The sequence below is a fragment of the Mandrillus leucophaeus genome, unplaced genomic scaffold (assembly GCF_000951045.1).
Source record: "Mandrillus leucophaeus isolate KB7577 unplaced genomic scaffold, Mleu.le_1.0 Scaffold28, whole genome shotgun sequence".
Classification (NCBI taxonomy): Eukaryota; Metazoa; Chordata; class Mammalia; order Primates; family Cercopithecidae; genus Mandrillus; species Mandrillus leucophaeus.
In genome coordinates, this window is record NW_012102920.1 from 1,044,822 (window position 1) to 1,066,153 (window position 21,332).

The 21,332-nt window shown below is 48.8% G+C and overlaps 1 protein-coding gene across 3 annotated transcripts in view; it reads right to left on the reverse strand.

Moving 5' to 3' along the window:
- The window catches only part of CAMSAP1 (calmodulin regulated spectrin-associated protein 1), a 73,107-nt gene extending 69,902 nt beyond the window's left edge, over positions 1 to 3,205 (reverse strand). For 2 of the 3 annotated variants that reach the window (XM_011985066.1, XM_011985064.1), the window contains exons 1-2: positions 2,947 to 3,205; positions 1,772 to 1,933 (exon numbers count right to left, since the gene is read on the reverse strand). In XM_011985066.1, the coding sequence (XP_011840456.1) occupies positions 1,772 to 1,933; positions 2,947 to 3,006 (222 nt within the window). In that variant the 5' untranslated portion in view covers positions 3,007 to 3,205. The remainder of the gene's footprint in view (positions 1 to 1,771; positions 1,934 to 2,946) is intronic. The other variant, XM_011985067.1, reaches the window with a different exon arrangement.
- Between the last annotated feature and the right edge of the window lie 18,127 nt (positions 3,206 to 21,332).

The following is a 21,332-nucleotide window of genomic DNA, read 5'->3' on the forward strand; positions in this document are numbered from 1 at the left end:
GAACGGCTGGCATCAAGTATCTGGCCAATGGGCAGAAACTCACTGCACCGTACCGCACCAAGTAGAAACGTGGCTCACGACAGAATGTACAGTAAGCTCCCCACTGGGCTGCAGGCCTATATAACACATACAAAAAAAGAAAAACTACCAGAATTTTTACCAAAATGTTAACCATTTGCATAGGTGATAAGATTATGGGTAATTTACATTTTATTCTTTTTGCTCATCCATAGTTTCTATATTTTCTATAACTATGTCATTTCTAATATAAGGAAAAAATCGATAAAAGATGTTAAAGAAAAGCTAAAATTTGACTTTTGATCACAGGAAGCTTCCGCTAGGATACAGGAGCGTCCCCAAAGCTCAGGCTCCTCTGGAAACGTGAGCTAGTCCTGAACACCATTTTTCACAGAATTCTTGCAAGCACTTCCCACACGCACGCTGTCAGGTGAGAGCCAGGGATGAGTAAGGCATGGCGCTCGCCACCAAGAGGCGTCCTCATGGGCAGAGGCAGAGTGGGGCAGAGATAGTACTGACTGGCACCCAAATCTGAACTAGGGCCCAGAGGCTCCAGTGAGTCCTAGAAAACCCTGCGGCTTTCTGTCCCCACCTCACTGCAGGATAAGCAAATGTAAGACCTGCTTCCCCAACCCCAAGCTTGGAGAGGAAAACAGCTAAAAAGCAGAGCAGCTGTCTTAGAAAAAGTCAAAGCACAAACCTCTGCCAACTCCTGACAAAGACCCGCCTGTCACAGAGACAGAGGGGCCTTCCAGGGAACCAGCAGATGAAGCACTGGCCTGGCTCTGCGTGTGCAAGCTAACCATCAGTAACTCCAGAGCCATCCCGCGTGAGCCTCTTACTCAGGTGCACTAATACAGCCTTACACAGGCCACACAATCCTCTAGTTCCTTCGCTGTGTTAACACACAAACTTCAACACCTTTTTACATATGTAACAGGATGCTTACTAACCAAAACCTCTGGTAAAGTAACCCTATAAATAATTACACTACTAAAAATAAACATTCTTCACATATATTGTATTAAAAATTACACTATGAGCTTCTAAATGTAAAAGGAGAAAATAGCGTTTGGGAAAATGCCATGTTTTTTTCTTAATAATCAAAATGCCTTCTAAAGGCATTTTGATAAATTCCTTTATTGCATGTAGGTGCATACTATGAAAATAAAAAGAAATTATTCACTGGCCGGGTGTGGTGGCTCATTCCTGTAATCCCAGCACTTTAAGAGGCCAAAGAGGGAGGACTGCTTGAGCCTGGGAGTTCAAGACCAGCCTGGGCAACAGAGTGAGACTCCATCTCTACTAAAAATAAAAATAAAAATAAAAAATAAATTAGCCAAGCATAGTAGCACGTGCCTGTGATCCCAGCTACTCAGGAGGCTGAGGCGGGAGGATCACTTGGAGCCTGGGAGGTCAAGGCTGCAGTGAGCCACGATTGTGCCACTGTACTCCAGCCTGGGGGACAGAGTGAGACCCTGTCTCAAAAAAAAAATTTTTTTAAGGCACTTAAATCACTGACATGTGCTGCATTTTCAGACACAAATGCATCACCCTCTACTCTCGGCCTGCGGGAACAACGTCTGCTTGCTTTGCTTCTTTTTAACCAGAGCAGACACATTTCTGGACACAAAATATGATTTGTCCCGAATGAAGAGCTGGGTCTCAGCATGACAAAGTGTGCTGCTCTCAAGTGAAAAGGGGACCAGACACAGGAGCAGAGTCACACGCCACATCTAGGCAGGGCACTCACCTTGTTGATCCAGAACACCATGGCGTCCTCGAGGTCGTACGGAAGTTCTTTCGAGGCACTGAACGTTGAGAAGCGCTTGACACTGGCCACCACCTTCTCGATGCTGATCATCTCCACAGTGTAGGCCATCATCAGGGCGTCCACCATCGCCATGTGGGCACTCTAGGGGCAGAGGCAGCAGCTATAATCCCTCAAACCCACCCCTCTTACCAGGTTCTGATGCAGAGAACCTGCTCATACTCAGAATCCTGGCCTAATTTCTTCATCCCTCGCCCTTTCCATCTGAAGAGATACTCAGATCTGAGACCTGCCTCCCCCTCACCATCACTATTTCAAGCCTGGCATTTCTGGCCAACCCTCGAGACCGCTAGGAAACAGGAGTCCGTTCTCAGGCAGGCAGGCCAGCCCTGCGGCCCATGGTGCACTGTCTCACACTGTCATTTATTATTTCCTCAACAGCCCTGTGGGACTCCCAGGAAAGGCAATGCGATTCCCACGTCATGGCTGTGGGAAGGCAGACAGGAGACCTGTCCCAGGCCAACTGCCCACCAAAGGGCTCAGGCTCCTAGTCCAGAGCTCTACCTGCTACAGCTGCACCACGACTTAGTGCAGCTTCCTCACGACAGGAGTAACACTCTCTTCACCCACCACATGGCACCTGGTCTCAGCGGGAATGCCATGGGAGCAACCAAAGGCAGTGCAGGAGGCACCGAGAATGGCCCTGACCCAGAACACTCTGCAAAAGGCACACCAGTAGCAAGCCTTCAGAGAAAGATGGGGGCGGGATACTTGGGGGAGAAAAAGGCAGACTGAGTTATTTTAGCACAAAGTATGCATGAAACAACCTAACAGAATGGGCGCGACAATCACATTTCTCACCTGTATAGAGTCTGCCTCAAGTATCTGTATGAATACGCCTCACTCCAATCTCAGCATTCACAGAGCATTCCCAATGAGAAAAAGGGCTCAGTGGAAGCTCTCTTTTCCCCATCCTCCACAACAGTCATGTGCTTTAAAAGAGATGCAGTATCCTAAGGAACGACAGTGTGCAAAAGCACGGGTCTCCACCACCTCGCTGCACACCGTGTTCACACCATCCACGCGCCAGGTGCGCCACACGAGAGCCCACAGCTCCAGAGGATGGCCCCTGAGGGCGGCCACCGCAGATCACTCACCATTTTTATGGGTGCGCGACTGAGGTCGGACTCTGTCACGGGGGTGTCATCACTCTCCATCACATAGATCCCTTTCCGGGACAGGGCCTGGATGACAGACTGGTGTCCCTGTAAGGCGGCCACCTGGTCCCCTTTCAGGATGAGGCTGCAGACACGGCAATACAGCTCGCTGGACAGGAGAAGCTTGATAACAGGCGGCTTTATGTGCTCCTGCTCATACTGGTCAACGTAGAAAGGGTCTCTGAGGTCCTCGGGGATGTTATCTACGACAGGGAGGGGATGACCAGGTGAGCATGACATACAAGATCCACATGCGTCCTGAGCAGCACCACGACAAGGGCCCACATGGGAGCCCCTTCCAGTGCAATCCCAGACAAAAGGCACAATCAAAAAAAGGAGAATGGCTGGGCGCAGTGGTGTGCCACTGTAGTCCCAGCACTTTGGGAGGCTGGGGCAGGAGGATTGCTTCAGCCAGGAGTTCAAGGTTGCAGTGAACTATCACTGTACCACTGTACTCCAGCCTGGGCAACAGAGGGAGACCAAGTCTCAAAAAAATTAATTGATTGATTGATTGATTGATTAAATGGGCAACTAACAACATGAAAAGGCTCCAGGTGTCTCAATAATTCCGTTGTCTTCTGTGCTTACAAAGGCAACTGTAGCATCTCAGCCTACTCTGTGAACACAGACAACTGAAATCATTTTGTGACCTCCACCACTTGACCTTAATGGACAACTGTCCTAACTTAAGAGTAGTAAGAAGGTAGGCATGGGAGCCCTGAGGGTGTTAATGGGGCTGAGGGGAAACCAGCACAGGCGAGGACCATGTAGTGCCTGGTGACACCAGCAGAGAGGGCATGTGGGCATGGCCAGCATCAGCCTAGGGAGAGAGTCCAGCATCCTCTTTCTGACATGAAAATCGGAAGTAATAACAGAGGCTGGACACCCATGGTCTTTACAGAAGAGGCAGCCAGGCAGGCGTGGTGCCACTGTAACCATGACAACGACATAGCAGCAGCAGCAATCAGCCTTTTTCCATTTTTGGACGAGGCAGCATCAAATTCTTGACATGAACTATGCTACTTAATCTTGCCACTGCAGTGCCCTCAAATGAGGACTACCATCCACACATTACAAATGAGAAACTGAGGCACAGAGAAAGTAAGTGACTTGCTGAAGGCCACAGGAGGCAGAGACCAGCCTGAACCTACATAATCTGATCCAGAGAGCCTACTGTATACTTCCGGCTGCAACATATGCCACCTCCCACACAAACACCACAGGAGCAGCATACACACAGGACACTGAATGTGTCATGGCTGGCCTCACCCAGTTTTCTAGCCGTGCCACTATGCCCCTCACACTGTCTCACAAGACGTCAACGGCTGTCCCACTTAAGATGGAGGACGAGGGATGTCTCTACGGTCAGATGCATTTGGGAAACATGTGACCCCCAGGTCTTTAATGTGCCCCATGCTCAACAATCTGCCAGGAGGTGCAGACACTCCCACCTCCACAGAGTTTAGAAAGGACTACCATCTCCACAGAACAGCTCATGAAGAAACCCCACTGATTCCTCGTATTGAGACAACCGGTAACAACAGAGGCGTTCACGGGGACACTAACAAACCTGTCTTGAGCTCAGAGCCAAGCTCTCCTAAGCTCTTCCCCAGGGAAGAACCAGCTGTGGCCATGGTCCCCACAGCACCCCTCTCTCTCTCTCTGCTGCCATCTCTTCTGGCTTCCTTCACTGTTTTCCTGAGCCCTGAGTCACTTCATTATGGTCCCGTGGAGTCTGGTCATTTCCCCACAATCTGAGCACCTCACAGCTGGTTTATTTCTAAATGGCCGCAGCCACCGTTTACACAGCATTTTTGTTTTAAGCACCATTGTACACGATGATTAGGTCCCCACGGCAACCCAGCGGCGGACAGGGCTCCAGCTATGGCAGGCTGGCTTAGCAGACGTTAACAGACTCACATCCTATGCTTGCTGACCACGTCGAGTAGCCCCCAATCTGAAATCGTCGGAGCTTTTGAAATACAACAGGGCCCAGCAGTGACACAAGGAACAGAACCCAGTGCCCAGCACAGCGAGAGACTTCTGCTCTCCTTACCGACCTGCAGAGGTGCGCACAGAGCCGCCCTGCACACGCCCCAGACGTCCCAGGAAACAGGAGCAAAGTGGCCAGGGACAGGCGGCCTGTGGAGCGTGCACCCATGGGTCGTGGAGAGAAGTCAGGGGAGGGCACTGAGCGAGGGATCCCATAACCTGACAACGTGTGCAGCAGTTCACACCGGCTGCTGGGGGAAAGATGCAACAGTCACTCTCAGCCTTCCTCTTACTCAACTGACCACACCAGCAGCCCACCTAGTCAGGGCTCTTGGAGGGAGCTGCCTTTCTCCTGACTTTCGGGACACCTGACCTCTGACTCCTGATCTCACTGCCCACTCCATCCCCATCTCCTAGGCCAGCTGCCCCCATTTCCCCAAATACTGGAAGGGGCACTTCCTATCTCCTCTCTAATGACCTGATTCAGTCTCATGGCTAGAAATACCACAGACACACAGTCATCCCCAAATGTACAGTTCTGGCCCCGACCACTGCCCTGAACTGCCTACCTGACATCTCCATGCAGATGTCTGGGGGCACCTCGAGCCTAACCAGCCTGGTCCAAGTCACCCTCTCCTCCCACTTGGACAATTGTGATGCAGCCCCCCTAGGAGAGCAGAAACTGGCACAGCTGAGGAGAAAGTCCCCCGGGGACCCCTCAGAGTGATGGCTCTGTGCAGTGGGGGCGATGGAACAGGCAGGTAAGTGGAGGGCTGGCCTTAGATGGAAGCAGGGTGAGCCCCAGGGAGAATGGCGGAGCCTACGTCACAGATCCAGAAACCTGGCTAGGCTGGAAAAAGCAACCACGGCTCTGATTTAAGTTTCTCTTTTACAATCCACCAAGCAGAAACGTTTGCCATAGGGTGGCCCACTTTTAAAATCAATCAATATAAAGGGATTCATATAATCACCTTTTTGACTCATATATGAATATGCATAACACAACTAATTCACATCAACTTCAGATGTAGGAAAATGAGAGTTAAAGGCAAACGACGCACTTCCTAAAGATAAAAGCTTCAGACAGTGGCGAAGCCCTCCTAACTGTATGTCACTCCTTCCCATCCGACCTAAGGAAGACCCTGGCCAGAACCCCCACAGGGTGACAGTGGCCACGCTCCTCCATGGCCCTGCCATGGCAGTTCTGCCCTCAGATACTGAACTTGTCCATGAGTAACCGGCTTCAATGAAGGCAGCTACTGCAAGAGTTGGATGTGCACAGTTCTAGAACGTTTAATGTTCTATCAAAATCAATACCTACTAAAAAAAAAAAAAAAAAAAAAAAAAACTCTTTCTAATGCCTTCAATGCACTTCTAGTAGTTTCTTGTTGTTGTTGTTGTTGTTGTTTCTACAAACTAGTAAGACTGTTAGAATTAATACACATTCATTCGACAATTATTAAGTACCCATGTTAGCCAGAAAATGTACAAAAATGTCACGGAGTCAAACAGAAAGAGATAAAGTCAGTGTTCTCAGGCTGAGCTTCATAAGACAACTGAAAAGTCAACAGGTAATTTCCACGCAATATGGAGGGATGTCACACAGGATGAGTGCTGGGGGACTGAGGTGCAACAGACACCAGTCCTGCACTGAGGAGTAGGGCAGGGGGGCAGTGGGATGTGCAGATGGAGAAATTTCTTAGGGAAGGAAGCAGCCAGCAGGGGGGTGGGTAGGAGAGAGGGAGACGAAAACATGAAAATGAACCTGTTAAGAGAATTTTAGCAAATGACAACAGTTCAGAATTGCACAGGAGAGGCAAACTGGATGTTTCATTCATTAACTCACCAGGTTTTTATGCATGCCTGCACCAGGAGGAACTGGACACTGCGGGATCTGTGAGCAGAGCGAGACAGGCTTAGGCAGGCACACAAGGAATGGAACGAGACCACGTCAAGTAAGGGGGTCAGAGAAGCCAGAGGACAAGGAGACCCCATCTGCTAGAGTTCCCTGTAAACAAGACTGGAGAATGAGCCTGGACTCAGGAGGCTGCTGTGGTCATCGCCAGGAGAGACAATGGAGGCTGACACAGGCAGGCAGCCCCAGGAAGGGGCGCCACCACCAAGGAGGCGTTAGCAGCAGGCCTGTGCCTGATGCAGTACGACAAAGACACCAAACTTGTAATTCCTGCTAGCCTGGAGCAGGACGGTCCCTTTTCCTAATACAGGAAACCAGCAGCGTGGAGGAGGAGGGCAGTCGGGGACAGGAGAGATGAGCCTGTGGGACCCAAAGGGAGCTTTCCAACGGGGAGGCGTGGAGACTGGAAGCACTAGAGTAAAAGGACCAGCTGGAGACGTGGTTTGGAACCCATTACATATACACAGCCATTGATGCCCAGGGGGACGAGTCATCCAGTGAGAGCCGGGCACGGTGGGAGAAGCTGGTCAAGGCAACTTGAGGACACCAAGCCCACAGGACAGACGTCGGGAGAGAAGCCAAAAAAACAGACAAGTGAACCGAGAGCGGGGCGGGGCCAGAACATGGTGCTGCCAAGGCCACAGGAGAAGGTTTTGAAGGGGCAGCGAGCAACTGGGAAGGCTCAGAAGGATGCATGCATGAATACCATAGAGCCCGCCGGACTCAGCTGGCAGCCTCAGGAAGAGCATTCTGAGAACTGGTGAAGAGACGGCCGCAGGCACACAAGGAAGGAAGTGAGGATAGCGGGAATTATGCCTCTGCTCTGAGGGGAAAGTGTGGTCAAAAGAGATGTGTCTGTTTTAAGGATTGGAGAAATGTTGACGAAAAGAAAACCCAATCAACGGGAGTGGCTGAAGAGGAGGGGGCTGCTCCTGAGGAAGGAGGCCCCTCGGGAGGCGGACGGGGGGACACAGGGCCCAGGCGGGGCAGCGTCTTCCACTGGGTCAGGGTACAGACGCAGGGAAGGGGTGGGCGGCCCATCAGCACCTGCAGTTTGTCTTACTACGTTAAGCAGGAGACAGGGCATCTGCTGAGTGGAGGGCCCAGCCTGGAGGAAGTAGGGAGAAGTGCGGCTACAGGGGACAGAGTGAAAGTCAAACAAGGACACGGGCAGGGCAGGGACCCACAGAGACTAGAGACTGAGTCGGCAACGGCACTGTCAGGGTGGCAGCGCTGTCTGTCACTCCTCGGACTGCTGCATCAGTACCCATGAGCAGCACATTTGCGGTGGCTGCCGGACTGCTACGGGGCAGGCCTCAGTGGGAGCTGCAAAGAAAGGCCCTGGGAAGGGGTCAGAAGACTCTAACCAGTCTGCAGTGGGGTCAACACCAAGTGCAGGAGGAACTCAGAAGGGTGGCAGCTGACGGAGAGTAGGAGGTGGAGCACTGGGGTCTCCCACGGGCAGGGCCCAGCAAAGCCACCTGGCCCAGAGTCCTAGCTCGGCCTCCTACTGGACCCTCTGAACCTTGGCCCCCTACCTGTCCATTCCGAACTATGAAAGGGTCCATCTCCCGCCCTGCGCCAGCTGAGCCTAAGCTCCATGGACGCAAACGGGAGTCTCAGCTGTTATTCCTTCCGTCACCATTATTGCAATGAGGATGAAAGGGCAGGTGAGGAAGTGGCCATCTGTCGACTGCAGCCCTCCCGCGGCACCTGCACAGGGTTCGGGAGGAGGTGCCCACACCAACCGCCAGCTCTTCCATGGCGGCACACGGCAAAGACCCCTCTGGCAGGTGCCACAACTGTGGCCACTGCCCAACCTAAAGCCAGCTCCTCCCGCAGCCTCCAACTCAGCCCCAGGAAAAGAGATCAGGCCACTGCAGTGCCAGGCACAGCCCCGAGATGTGCAGGACAGTGAGTCTCTGCTCTGCTGCTTGTCTGAGCCACCTGGGAGCTGAGACCAACTCACCCAGAATGTCCCCGTGGGCGGACTGGCTACCAGCATTTGACACTGAGAGAGTCACCTCCACAGAGGCCCCAAAGGTGGCTGTGAGCACCTACACCTGGAAAACATGGATACTCTTCCTGTTTGGATGTAAGAAGCCAACGGAAATAATTCCAACTCGAGGTAAAAGCAACCAGTGGTCCATGCCCCAGCTCCATCCTGGAGGGGCCAGACACAAGGATAAGAAAAGTTGATGTAATGGTCCCCACAGGGCCAAGACCATCTGACCCCCACCCAGGGACAACCAGTAACAAACGGCACCTCAACAGCGGAGCACCAGGTGCACAGACAAGCGCGCACCCCACAGGGCGCTGGCCTGGCCACGCCACACCAGGCTCAGATGCAGACCTGGCTTCCAGCCAGAAGGCCAGCAAGGGAGACCCTCAGGAACCTTCAGGTTCCTCCCCTCCCAGGGAGGGGAGAGGGTCCCAGAGAACAGGGGGCTGGAGAGAGGGACCCTTTAAACCTGCATCACATCCTGGCCACTCCTAAAGCAACTACAGTGGCACAGCAGCCACTCTGAGAGCCACAGCCTGCAGCCCAGCCAGAGCAGCAGGACAAAGACCGAAAATGAAACCCACGCTCAACTTGTAGCCCCCAGAAGGCAGGCCGGGGCCTGCAGACTCGACGTAACTGGGTGGACTAACTGCTGGAACAAACCAAAACCAACATCTCAGGCTTCCAACAGGACCCGTGGCCTCCAAATACAATATTCCAAATGCCCAACACACAACCCAAAGCTCCTTGACAAAAAAGAAAGACCCACAGGAAAACCTGCAACACCCAGGAGAAAAAGCAACGTCCCCAAGGTTGGGACTGACGACAAGGAATCCAAAGTGACTGTGGAACAATCCCCCAAGAAGCACATGCAGAAGCCCGAACGAAACAAAAACACTCCCAGAAACTCAGAGAACTCTCAGCAAAGAGAAGCCCCAGTGTGGAGAAGGACCAAGCCTGGAGCAGAGGCCATGTGCTGGTGAGGAGAGGGTGGAGGGGCCGCAGAGCCCGCCTGCCAGCAGCCGCCCTGGGCCATCTCATGAGCACAGTGACAGTGACCCCAATGGGCCAGGAGGCAGACACTAAGGGGCAACCCTCATAGCCCCTCCTCCTCCTCCCCCTGAGCTCTTCTGAGAGGCCATGGGAGGGCATGGGATCGTAAGAGCGGAGCACAAACTCTAAGGCCAGAGGTTCTGCATCTGAGGCCTGGCCGGCCATCCTCATTCACTCCTCAGAAACCCATCAGGAAAGGTGCTGGCACCAGGTTCTCTCCCCATAAGCTCCCACCCGTAGCTCACTCCCCCAAGCTCACAAAGAAATCTCGAGACCCCCAAGGGGCACAGCCACTGCAACCGAAACACAAACTGCACAGCCTGAGCCTGGAAAGGAAGCACGGAGCAAATGTGGGCAAAGGAGCATGGGAGGCCCCTCGGGACGGGGTGGGAGGAAGCCTCCTTCCAGGCACAGTGGACCCCACACTAGGCCAGCAAGCCCCAGTGGCAGACACAGCAGGACGGTGCACACAGCTCACACCCGCGGAGGCTCCACACGCCCAACCCACACCCTTGGTGGCTCCACACGCACAACTGACACCCATAGGATGCTACACACACACAGCTCACACCCACAGAGCCTCCGCACACACAATCCACACCTGCAGGAGGCTCCGCACACACAATCCATACCTGCGGGGGGCTCTGGTCGCCCAACCAGGTGGTGAGGAATCAACAGGCCAAGTTCAGGAAGAAGACGCAACCCAGAGAACCCGCCCCGCTTCCTGGACCACGCTCTCCCCCGAGGGTGCCTGGGAGGAGTTGTCCATCCCAGGAGAGGTGGTAAAGATGGCAGGCTGCGTTTCTGGCACCGCACCTTTCTAAGGACAAAATCTGGACTCCGGGGCCTGCCCAGTGACACCTACCGCACACTCTGGGTGGGAAACTTGAAGGGCTGCACCCAGGAGCAGGAGCAAACTTGAAGCAGCCCAGCCTCAGGGGGACTAGAGCACAGCTCTGAGGCACCTCCACCAGGGTCTCCCGTGGGATGACCAGATCTGTTCCTGTCTCTAAAAGGACCACTGAAAGTCGACGGACACTGCCCCTGGGAAAAGAGGACATCTTAGGCCTCAGATTATTTCCAAATCTTTCACATACAATGGTCAGTTAAGCAAAATGACAAGACATCATGAGCAAACGCCAGCAGAAACAGTAATAGAAGCAAGCTCCCAGACTCCTGAAGTCTGCCAAGATGAAGACAGTTCAAGACAGCCCCTCTCTCCCGCTGACGACAGCTAAAAACTCTAGGCAAGAGACAAACACTTACCTAAGGACTCTGGAAAGTAAGCCACAGCAGGCACATTGGGGAGGAGGGTCCATCCTGAAGACGGAACCCGAAACGGGGGACTCCTCAGGTTCATTTTCTCTTTCCTGCCCTGGCTGGACCTGAGGGCAGCCCCAGACAGCCAGGCTCGGAGAGAAACCCTGTCTTTGTCTGGCCAGAGGACCAGGAAAAGGGGCCCCTACAAGCTGGAGGGGCAATCCTGAGGGCTCCCACTTTTCTCTCCCAGCCTGACCCAGCTGGTTGCAGTCACAGAGCTGTGCAGTAGCGGCACGAGCAGTGGAAACAGGGAAGCCCAGGCGTGGGGTGAGGAAGGAGAAAAGCCCCATCTTTCTAGGCAGTGGCTGAGGAAGAAGGGTTCCTCGGAGCCAGAAAGTGTGGAGGGAATCCACAAAAGGAGAGCTGGAGAGGGATCCCCAGAGACACGTATGAGCCTGCACGACCCGGGCTGACTCCTGAGCTGTGTGTGCCTTGGGCAAGCCTGGGGCCACACGCCAAGGCTGTGAAAGCTGAACCAACACTGCAGCCACCACCCATGACAGCAAAATGGACTCCTGGGCTGAACTCAATGGGCTTTATTGCAACCCAGTTGCAAAGCAAAATCAACATTATCCAAAGGACTTTAACAGGACCCAGAAACCAGTCTCACAGCATGATGTTCAAAATGTCCAGAGCCCAATCCATAATTATTCAACAAAGAACAAGGAAAATGTTACCAATTTTCAAGGGAAAAGAAAACCAACAGAGGCCAACCCCAAAATGACCCAGATGTTAGTTATCAAAGACTTTAAAACAGCTATTATAAGTTCCATGAGGTAAAGCTACATACACTCTCTTAAAATATATGAAAAAATAGAAGTTCTCAGTAGAGAAATTAAAAACTAGAACGAAAATTTCAGGACTAAAAAGTACAATGGCAACCTAAAATTCACTGGATGCGCTCAACAGAATGGCGACGACAGAGCAGTCAGTGAATCTGAAAATAGATCAACAGAAACAATCCCAATCTGAAGAACAGAGAGAAGAAACTGATGGGATAAAATGGCAAGTATGAGATGATGTCAAAGGTTCCAACACTGTGTCAGTAGAGAAAAGGTTGGTGCAAAAAAGTATATGAATAAACATGGCCCAAATCTCCCCAAATCTGGTGAAAGACACCCATTTACAGGCTCAGGAAGCCTAGAAAACCACGTGCAGACACTTCATAATAAACTGCTGGAGACCAAAGGTGATGAAACAGGCCCGGAGGACCCTACAACTTGAGATATCAGCCATAGACTTTCAGTTACCATGCTTCAAACAATGGCAACAAAAAAGACACAATTAAAATTTTGGACAGAAAAGTAGAAATTACAAAAAATCAAAAGAAGAAAAAAGAACTTGACAGATTAGAAAAAGAACAAAACAGGCTGGGTGTGGTGGCTCACACCTGGAATCCCAGCACTTTGGAAAGCTAAGGCAGGTGGATCACTTGAGCCCAGGAGACCAGCCTGGGTAACATAGCAAGACCCCAACTCTATAAATAAATTTTTCAAAAAAGAACAAATCATGGACGGACACAGTGGCTCATGCCTGTAATCCCAACACTCTGGGAGGCCAAGGTGGGTGGATCACGAGGTCAGGAGTTCGAGAACATCCTGGCCAACGTGGTGAAACCCCGTCTCTACTAAAAACACAAAAATTAGCCAGGCGTGGTGGCATGCACCTGTAATCCCAGCTACTCGGGAGACTAAGGCAGGAGAATCTCTTGAACCCGGGAAGCAGAGGTTGCAGTAAGCCAAGATCCACGATTGCACTGCAACCTGGGCGACAGAGAGAGACTCTGTCTCAAAAAAAAAAAAAAAAGAACAAATGAGAAATCCTAGGCTGGGCACAGTGGCTCACATCTATAATCTCAATACTTTGAGAGGCCAAGGTAGGAAGATCATTTGAGTTCAGGAGTTTGAGACCAACCTAGGCAACACGGCGAGACCCTATCTCTACAAAAAGCTTTAAAAATTAGGCGGGCAAGGTAGAACCTGCCTGTGGTCCCTGCTCCTCAGGAAGCTGCGGCTGGAGGATCACTTGAGCCCAGGAGTTCAAGGCTACACTGAGCCATGACTGCACCACTGCGCTCCAGCCTGGGAGAGAGAAACAGATCCTGTCGAAAGAAGAAAAGAAGAGAAGAGAGAAGAGAAGGAGAGAGAAGGACAGTGAAAGAAGAAAAGAAAAGAAGAGGGATGAGGAGAGAGAGGAAAGAAAGAAAAGAAGAAAAAAATGAAAAGAAAAGAGAAAAAGAAAGAAAAGAGCAGGAAAGGCAAGAAGAAAGAAAAGGAGAAAGGAAAAAAGAAAAGAGGAGAAAGGTAAAAAGAAAGGAGAAGAAAGAAAAGTTATAGAACAGAAAAACATAGTAACTAAATTTAACTTTATACAATGGACTGATGAACAGATTAGATACACACGAGAGAATTAAAGCATCCTGAGTGAAGAACAATGAGAGAGAAGAATGGAAATTAGAGTAGAGAACATAAGTAACATACACTGTGCCACTGAAATGTAACTGGAGGCCCACGAAGGAGAAGAAAAAATGGGGCAGAAACAGTAAACATACAATGGATGAGAATCTTCCAATACCTGTAAAACTCATGAAACCATAGTCTCAAGAAGCACTACAAAATGCCAGCAGGATTCAAAAAAAGACATCTACAGACCAAAGAACTCAAAGGAATACTGATGAAATCCAAAGACAAAGAGAAGATTTTTCAAGCAGCCAGAAGGAATTTCTGGCCAGGACAAAACGGCACAGACTTGTCTCTCCCTGCTCTCCTCCTCTAAGCACAATCACAAACCCTGGAGAGGACCCAAGAGACAAAGGAGGACTCTGAAAGGTGGAAGAGGAAGGCAAACTGGCTTGGAGCCCCAGGACTGGAGGACCAACACAGCAACAGGGTGTTCTTACGACCCCCACCCAACAGGAGGTGACCCAGGCCTGATGCTTCCTGACTCCCCGCCTAGCAACAGAGGCAACCCAGGTACACTTATTCTGGCCTGGATCGAGAGGGAGTCCCACCTACCACCCCAGGTGAGCCCAAGCCCTACCAACAATCAGCAGGCAGGGACAACAGCAAGAGAGCACTCAGGCCAGAGGCACTCTCCTTCCCCATCGGGCGGACCTGAGACACCCTCCCACAAACTAGACACACCCTGCACCAGGGTAATCCAGCAAGTGGGACCACCATCACCAGCATCTGGCTTAGGAGGCACTCTCCTTCCCCACTGGTCATGGGACTCCTCTCCCCACTGAGGGAAGCCATCCAGCTGAGGGGAGGGATGGACACCGGCACAGGAGCCACACTCCACGCACCTGGTGGTGATGCTGAAATGTTCCACCCCTCAGAGGCAGGGCTATAAAACAAACACCCAGCCTGGGAAGCTCTTGGTCCTGTGCGCAGAGACTCCCATGTCCACCCAGAGGAAGCATGCTGCCCAGCCTAGGAAGTTGCTTCTGCCCTCGAGCAACATCAGCAGGGACCCGTGGGAGCCCCAGGGGAGAGGCTAAGTCAAGCAACTGAAAAAGCACCACAAAGGCTAGGAAGGTCAGACTATCACCAGAACCACGGTCACAAAAGTAGGACAGGCCTGCATGCTAAACCTCAACAAGGTGACTGCTGCTAAAATAAAACCAGTACCCAGAGCTTCCTAACAAAATAGCCAAAATGATCGGGAAGCCATCAGAAATGACTTTAACCAGAGGACAATGAACTGGCACAAACACCATGATAAATCAAATGTTGGAACTATCTGACAAGGATTTTAAAGCAACTAGCATGAAATCACTCCCAAGTAATCACAAATTCTCCTGAAACAAAACCAGAAAATTTTGGTAATGAGAGCCAAATGAAGAACTGGAAAATATAGTAACAGACATTTTAAAACTCACTGCATGGGCTGAGCAATAGCTGAGATGACAGAAGACAGAATCACTGAACTTGAGGTCAGATCAAGAGAATTTACCCAATCTGAACAACAGGCTTAGAAAATGCAATGAAGAAAAGAACAGAGACCTGCGGGAGAATAACAAAAGACCCAAGGGTTATATCACCCGAGGCCAGATCAAAGAGGAGAAAGAGCAACAGAAAGAGAGAAAATCTTCCTAAACATGCTGAATGACACAAATGAATGAAATGTTTTAAGAAACTGAGTGAACTCCAAAAAAGATAAACTTCTTTAAGAAATCCACACCAGGACACATCATGACTATACTTCTAAAACTAAAGACAAAATATTTTGAAGCAGTCAGAGGGGAATGACACGATACATACAGGGGAACACCAAGTCCAATGACTATGACTTCTCATCTGAAGCTATGGAGGCCAGAGGGAAGTGGCACAGTTTTCAAGCGCTGAAGGAAAATAACTGTCAATCAACCACAAATTCTACAGCCAGCAAGAGTATCCTTAAAAAAATGAAGAGGAAATAAAGATGTTCTCTGTTGAAGGAAAATAAAATAATCTGTCAAACCTTAAAGAATGGCTAAAGGAAGCTGTCCAAACAGCAAGAAAATAAGGAATCTTGGAGGACCAGAAAGAAAAAATAATGGAGATATGTGAGTAATGAGTAAACACAACAGACTACCCTCCTGATGAGTTTTTTAAATTACACACAATGACAAAAATTATAACACCGTCAGATGGTCAAGACAGTGGTATTTAAAAGTGGGGAGAGTAAGGGCAGCTAAATGGAAAAAAGGTCTCCGCATTTCACTGACAACAGTAAAAAAAGGATATCAGTAAACTGTTGTAAGTCACATAAGTATACCGTAATACCCAGAGCAATCACTAAGAAATTATACAAAGAGATACACCCAAAAACAATATAAATAAGTCTAGATAAAAATCCTAAAAAATGGTCATTTAACCAATAAGAAGTCAAGAGAAGAGAAACAGGAACAAGAAACAGAGGAAACAAACAGAAAACAAGCAATAAAATGTCAGGCTCAAGTCCTACATATCAATACTAATTGTTAACAATATAATATTATTAGTAAATGTAAATACTCTAAATACACCAATCAAAAGACAGACTGGTAGAGGGTAGATTAAAAAACATGACATCATTACATGCTCTTTACAAGAAATACACTTCAAATTCAACAACTTAAGTAGGTTAAAAAATAAAAGGAGGGAAAAAAAAATATGCCATGAAAACACTTAACAAAAAAAAAAGCAGAACTACATTAATAAAGTAGAAAAATTATGAGAAGCAAAAAGGGACATTACATAATGATAAAAGGATCGATCTACCAGAAAGACCTTAAAATCCTGAAAGTTCATGCACCAAACTATAGAGCCTCAAAGTATATGAAAAAAGTTGACACAGCTAAAAAGAGGAACAAATCTACAAGTATAGCTACAGACTTCAACACCCCCTAGACAGAATTACTAGACATAAAATCAACAAAGATATAAAGTAGAACACAACCAACTAGCAGAATACAACTGATAAAGCACTCCACCAAACAGCAGAACACTCATTTTTTTCCAAATGCCCATGCAACATTCACTAAAAGAGACCATATCCTAGGCCACAAAACAAACCTTAACAAGTATAAAAGAACAGAAATCAAACTAGGTTATCTTACTGAAATCATATGGGAAATAATAAGACGAAACAGGAAAATCTCTCAACACTTGCAAATCAGAGTTTGAAATCACTGAGGAGTGCTGTGGTCTAAGTGTTTTCTGTCCCTCCGAAATTCATGCTGCAACCTAATCCCCAATGTGGCAGTGTTGAGAGGTGGGGCATTTTGGGGGTGATCAGATCGCCAGGGCCTCACTCTCGTGAATGAGACTAAGGAGGCTTGAGGGAGCCTCTCCCTTCTGACATATGAGGACGCTCAGAAGGTGCCATCTATAAGGAACGGGCCCTCGCCACACACCAAATCTGTTGGCACTTTAATCTTGGACTTCTTAGCCTCCAGAACCGTGAACAATCAATTTCTGTCATTTATAAATTACTCAAAAGTACAGCAGTCCCCTCTTATCCCCAAGGGATAAGCTCCAAGACCCTCAGTGGATTCCTGAAACAAAATACATACATATTGGGCTCAGTACTATACTTTCCTACACACAAAAAATTTTTTGAGACAGGGTCTCACTCTGTTGCCCAGGCTGGAGTTCAGTGGTACTGTAATCTCAAATCCCGACTCAAACGATCCTCCCACCTCAGCCTCCTTAGTAGCTGGGACTACAGGCCCACAGCCACCACACCCAGCTAATTCTTTTTTTAATGTGGAGACTATGTCTTGTTATGTTGCCCAGGCTGGTCTCAAATTCCTAGACTCAAGCAATCGTCCTACCTTGGCTTCCCAAAGTGCTTGGATTACAGGTGTCAGCCACCACGCCTGGCCCTCAAAACATCTTTTATTGTACTATACTCACACTTCTTAGGAGGATGTGAGATGAGAAAATGCCTAGATGATGAGATGAAGTGAGCTGAACGACATAAGCGTAGTAGTGACCTAGCTTTAGGCTACTCCCAATCTTCTGACAATAGGTCAGACAGAGGACTGACTATCTGCTTGGGGAGATCCTGGGTCATCAAGCCATGACAATGTCCACAGTGGGATGTCAGGAGCAGATGATATCAATGACTTACGAGGACAGCATATACAGTGTGGACATGCTGGACAAAGGGATGAGTCACGTACCAGGCAAGATGGTGTGAGACGTCATCATGCTACTCAGAACAGCACGCGATTTAAAACTTATGAATTATTTCTGAATTTTCCATGTAATATATTCAGGCCACAGTTGACCAAAGGTTACTGGTAAGAGGGGACTACTCTATTTTGTTATAGCAGCCCAAATGGACTAAGACAATGCATCAAAGTAGTTATCAAAGGAAATTTTTTAAAAATACCTAGAACTGAACGAAAATGAAAATACAACACATATGTGGGATGCAGCTGTGGCAGTAGTAAGTGGGAAATTTATAGCACTCAACTCTTCCATCAGAAGAGGAAAGGTCTCAAATCAATAATACGAGTTCCTAGCTCAAGAAACTAGAAAGAGAACAGCAAAATAAACCCAAAAGAAGCAGAAGGAAGGGAGACAGGCATGGCTAGAAAATAGCAACAGAAGAGGTCCTCGTGGGATGGAATGATCTATACTTAGATTAGATAAATGGTGTAATATTATGCTATAATTTTAGAACAAGTCATCATTAGGGAAACTAAATAAAGGGTACCAAGGATCTCTGTATTTCTTTAAAATACATGTTAATATACAATTGTCTCCAACTGGCCAGGCGTGGTGGCTCCCGCCTGTAATCCTAGCACTTTGGGAGGCTGAAGTGGAAGAATCACTTAAGTCCAGAAGTTCCAAACTAGTCTGGGCAACACAGTGAGATCCCATTTCTACAAAAATAAAAATTGTTTAAAGAAAAACATATACATACACAATTAACTCAAAAATAAAATTTAATTTTTTAAATTAGCCAAGGATTTTAAGATACTTCACAGAAAAAGGTACTCGAATGGCCAATAAGCATATAAAAATGCTCATCATTAGTCATCAGGAAATGCATACAAAAACTATGGTGAGATATAACCCACCCACTTAAATAACTAAAATCAAAAAGACTGACATCATCAAGTGTTGGCAAGGACGCAAAGCAACTGGAACTCACATACACTGCTGGCCAAATAAATAAGTCAATTTGGAAAACAACTGGGCGCTTTCTAAGAAAGTTACACATATGTATCTTATTATTACCCAGTAATCCCAAGCACAGCTGTTTAAGATAAATGAAAACATCTGTCCACATAGATGAATGTTCATAGAAGCTCTATTCATAATAGCCAAAAGCTGGAAATGTCCCCAGATAATCACCAACAGATGAATGGAGATATAAAACGTGAGCTAGCCATACCAAGGAATATTATTACTAAGCAAAAAAGATCTACACAACATGAATTTCAAAAATACTATGCCAATCGGCCGGGCGCGGTGGCTCAAGCCTGTAATCCCAGCACTTTGGGAGGCTGAGGCGGGTGGATCACGAGGTCAGGAAATCGAGACCATCCTGGCTAACACGGTGAAACCCCGTCTCTACTAAAAATACAAGAAAATTAGCCAGGCGTGGTGGCGGGCGCCTGTAGTCCCAGCTACTCAGGAGGCTGAGGCAAGAGAATGGCGTGAACCCGGGGTATGGAGCTTGCAGTGAGCTGAGATCGCGCCACTGCACTCCAGCCTGGGCGACAGAGCAAAACTCTGTCTCAAAAAAAAAAAAATTCCTCAAACTACACTCTTAAAACATGTGTGCTTTACCACATGTAAATTACACCTCAGTAAAAGTGGTTCTCTCAAAGGTCCAAAATGGCCGGACCCAGGGGCTCACACCTGTAATCCCAGCACTTTGGGAGGCCGAGACAGGAGGATCGCTTGAGCCCAGGAATTCGAGCCCATCCCTGGCAGAACTTGTCTCTACTTAAAAAAAAAAAAAAAAAAGGCCAAAACAAAAGTCAAGTCTTTACTTTATGCCTTACAATGGTCATTAACCACTGTATCCTAGCAGGGACTTCTCTGAAAAGCTCAAATTTCATACATCTCTCCCCTCCTCAGAAACCTTCGGTGGTTCCCCAATTCATCAATCAGCCCCTCAAAGCATTCCACGCTCTGGCCTCAGTACTTTTTTCAGTCTAATTTTGCCTTCCAACTCTGCAGCCTCTACCCCTATGAGGCCACCAGCCTTTCCCACATCGTGTGCTCTTCATGCTCTCCCCTCCACTTCCCCGTCTTTGCTTCTCTTAATTCATTACCTTACCGCCATCTGATTCTCACACACCTAGACTACAAACTCAGTTTTCACTCTAATGGAACATTCCAGATTCCCTCAGGGGAGTCTCCCTCCCTCTGCTCCTCCCCTGTTCTGCCAGTAGCATCTGCCCTTTAGAGAGCCAGCCTCCTCAGCCTGTCACTATGGGTCTCTGTACATGTGGACACTTCCATCACTACAGGAGGCCTGAAAAGGATACTAAGGGCCCCACCGGTCAAAATGTAATGCCCAACTGAACTCATGTAAGTTTAATTCTTTTTGAGACAGGATCTTGCTCTGTCACCCAGGCTGAAGTGCAGTGTGACAATCATGGCTCACTGCAACCTCGATCTTCTGGGCTCAACTGATCTTCCCACCTCAGCCTTCCAAGTAACTGGGACCACAGGCATGCACCACCATGCCCAGTTAACTTTTGCATTCTTTGTAGACACAGTCTCACTCTGCTGCCCAGACTGTCTCGATCTCCTGGGCTCAAGCAATCCTCCCACCTCAGCCTCCCAAAGTGCAGAGATTTCAGGTGTCAGCCACCACATTCTGCCCCCAGATACAAGTTTAATTTTGACTAGTTGAGTATGAAGTGATGGGAGGAGAGTGACTGGGGAATAGCAAACCACTCTAAGAAAAAGAGGGCCAGGCGTAGTGGCTCACACCTGTAATCCCAGCACTTTGGGAGGCCAAGGTGGGCGGATCACAAGGTCAGGAGATCGAGACCATCCCGGCTAACACGGTGAAACCCCATCTCTACTAAAAAAAATACAAAAAATTAGCCGGGCATTGTGGTGAACGCCTGTAGTCCCAGCTACTCAGGAGGCTGAGGCAGGAGAATGGCATGAACCTGGGAGGCGGAGTTTGCAGTGAGCCGAGATTGTGCCACTGCACTCCAGCCTGGGCGACAGAGCAAGACTCCGACTCAAAAAAAAACAAAAAAAAAGAAAAAGAAAGAAAAAGAGGACTAGGTGGGAGCTCAGGAAAGCCAGAAATAGAAAAAGCTCAAAGATCTTTCTTTCTTTTTTCTGAGACAGGGTCTCACTCTGTTGCCCAGGCTGGAATGCAGTGGTGTAGTCTCGGCTCACCACAGCCTCCGCCTCCTGGGTTTAAGCAACTCTCCTGCCTCAGCCTCCTGAATAGCTGGGATTACAGGCGCCTGCCACCACGCCCGGCTAATTTTGTATTTTTAGTAGAGACCGGGTTTCACCATGTTGGACAGGCTGGTCTCCAACTCCTGACTTCAGGTGATCTGCCCGCCTCAACTTCCCAAAATGCTGG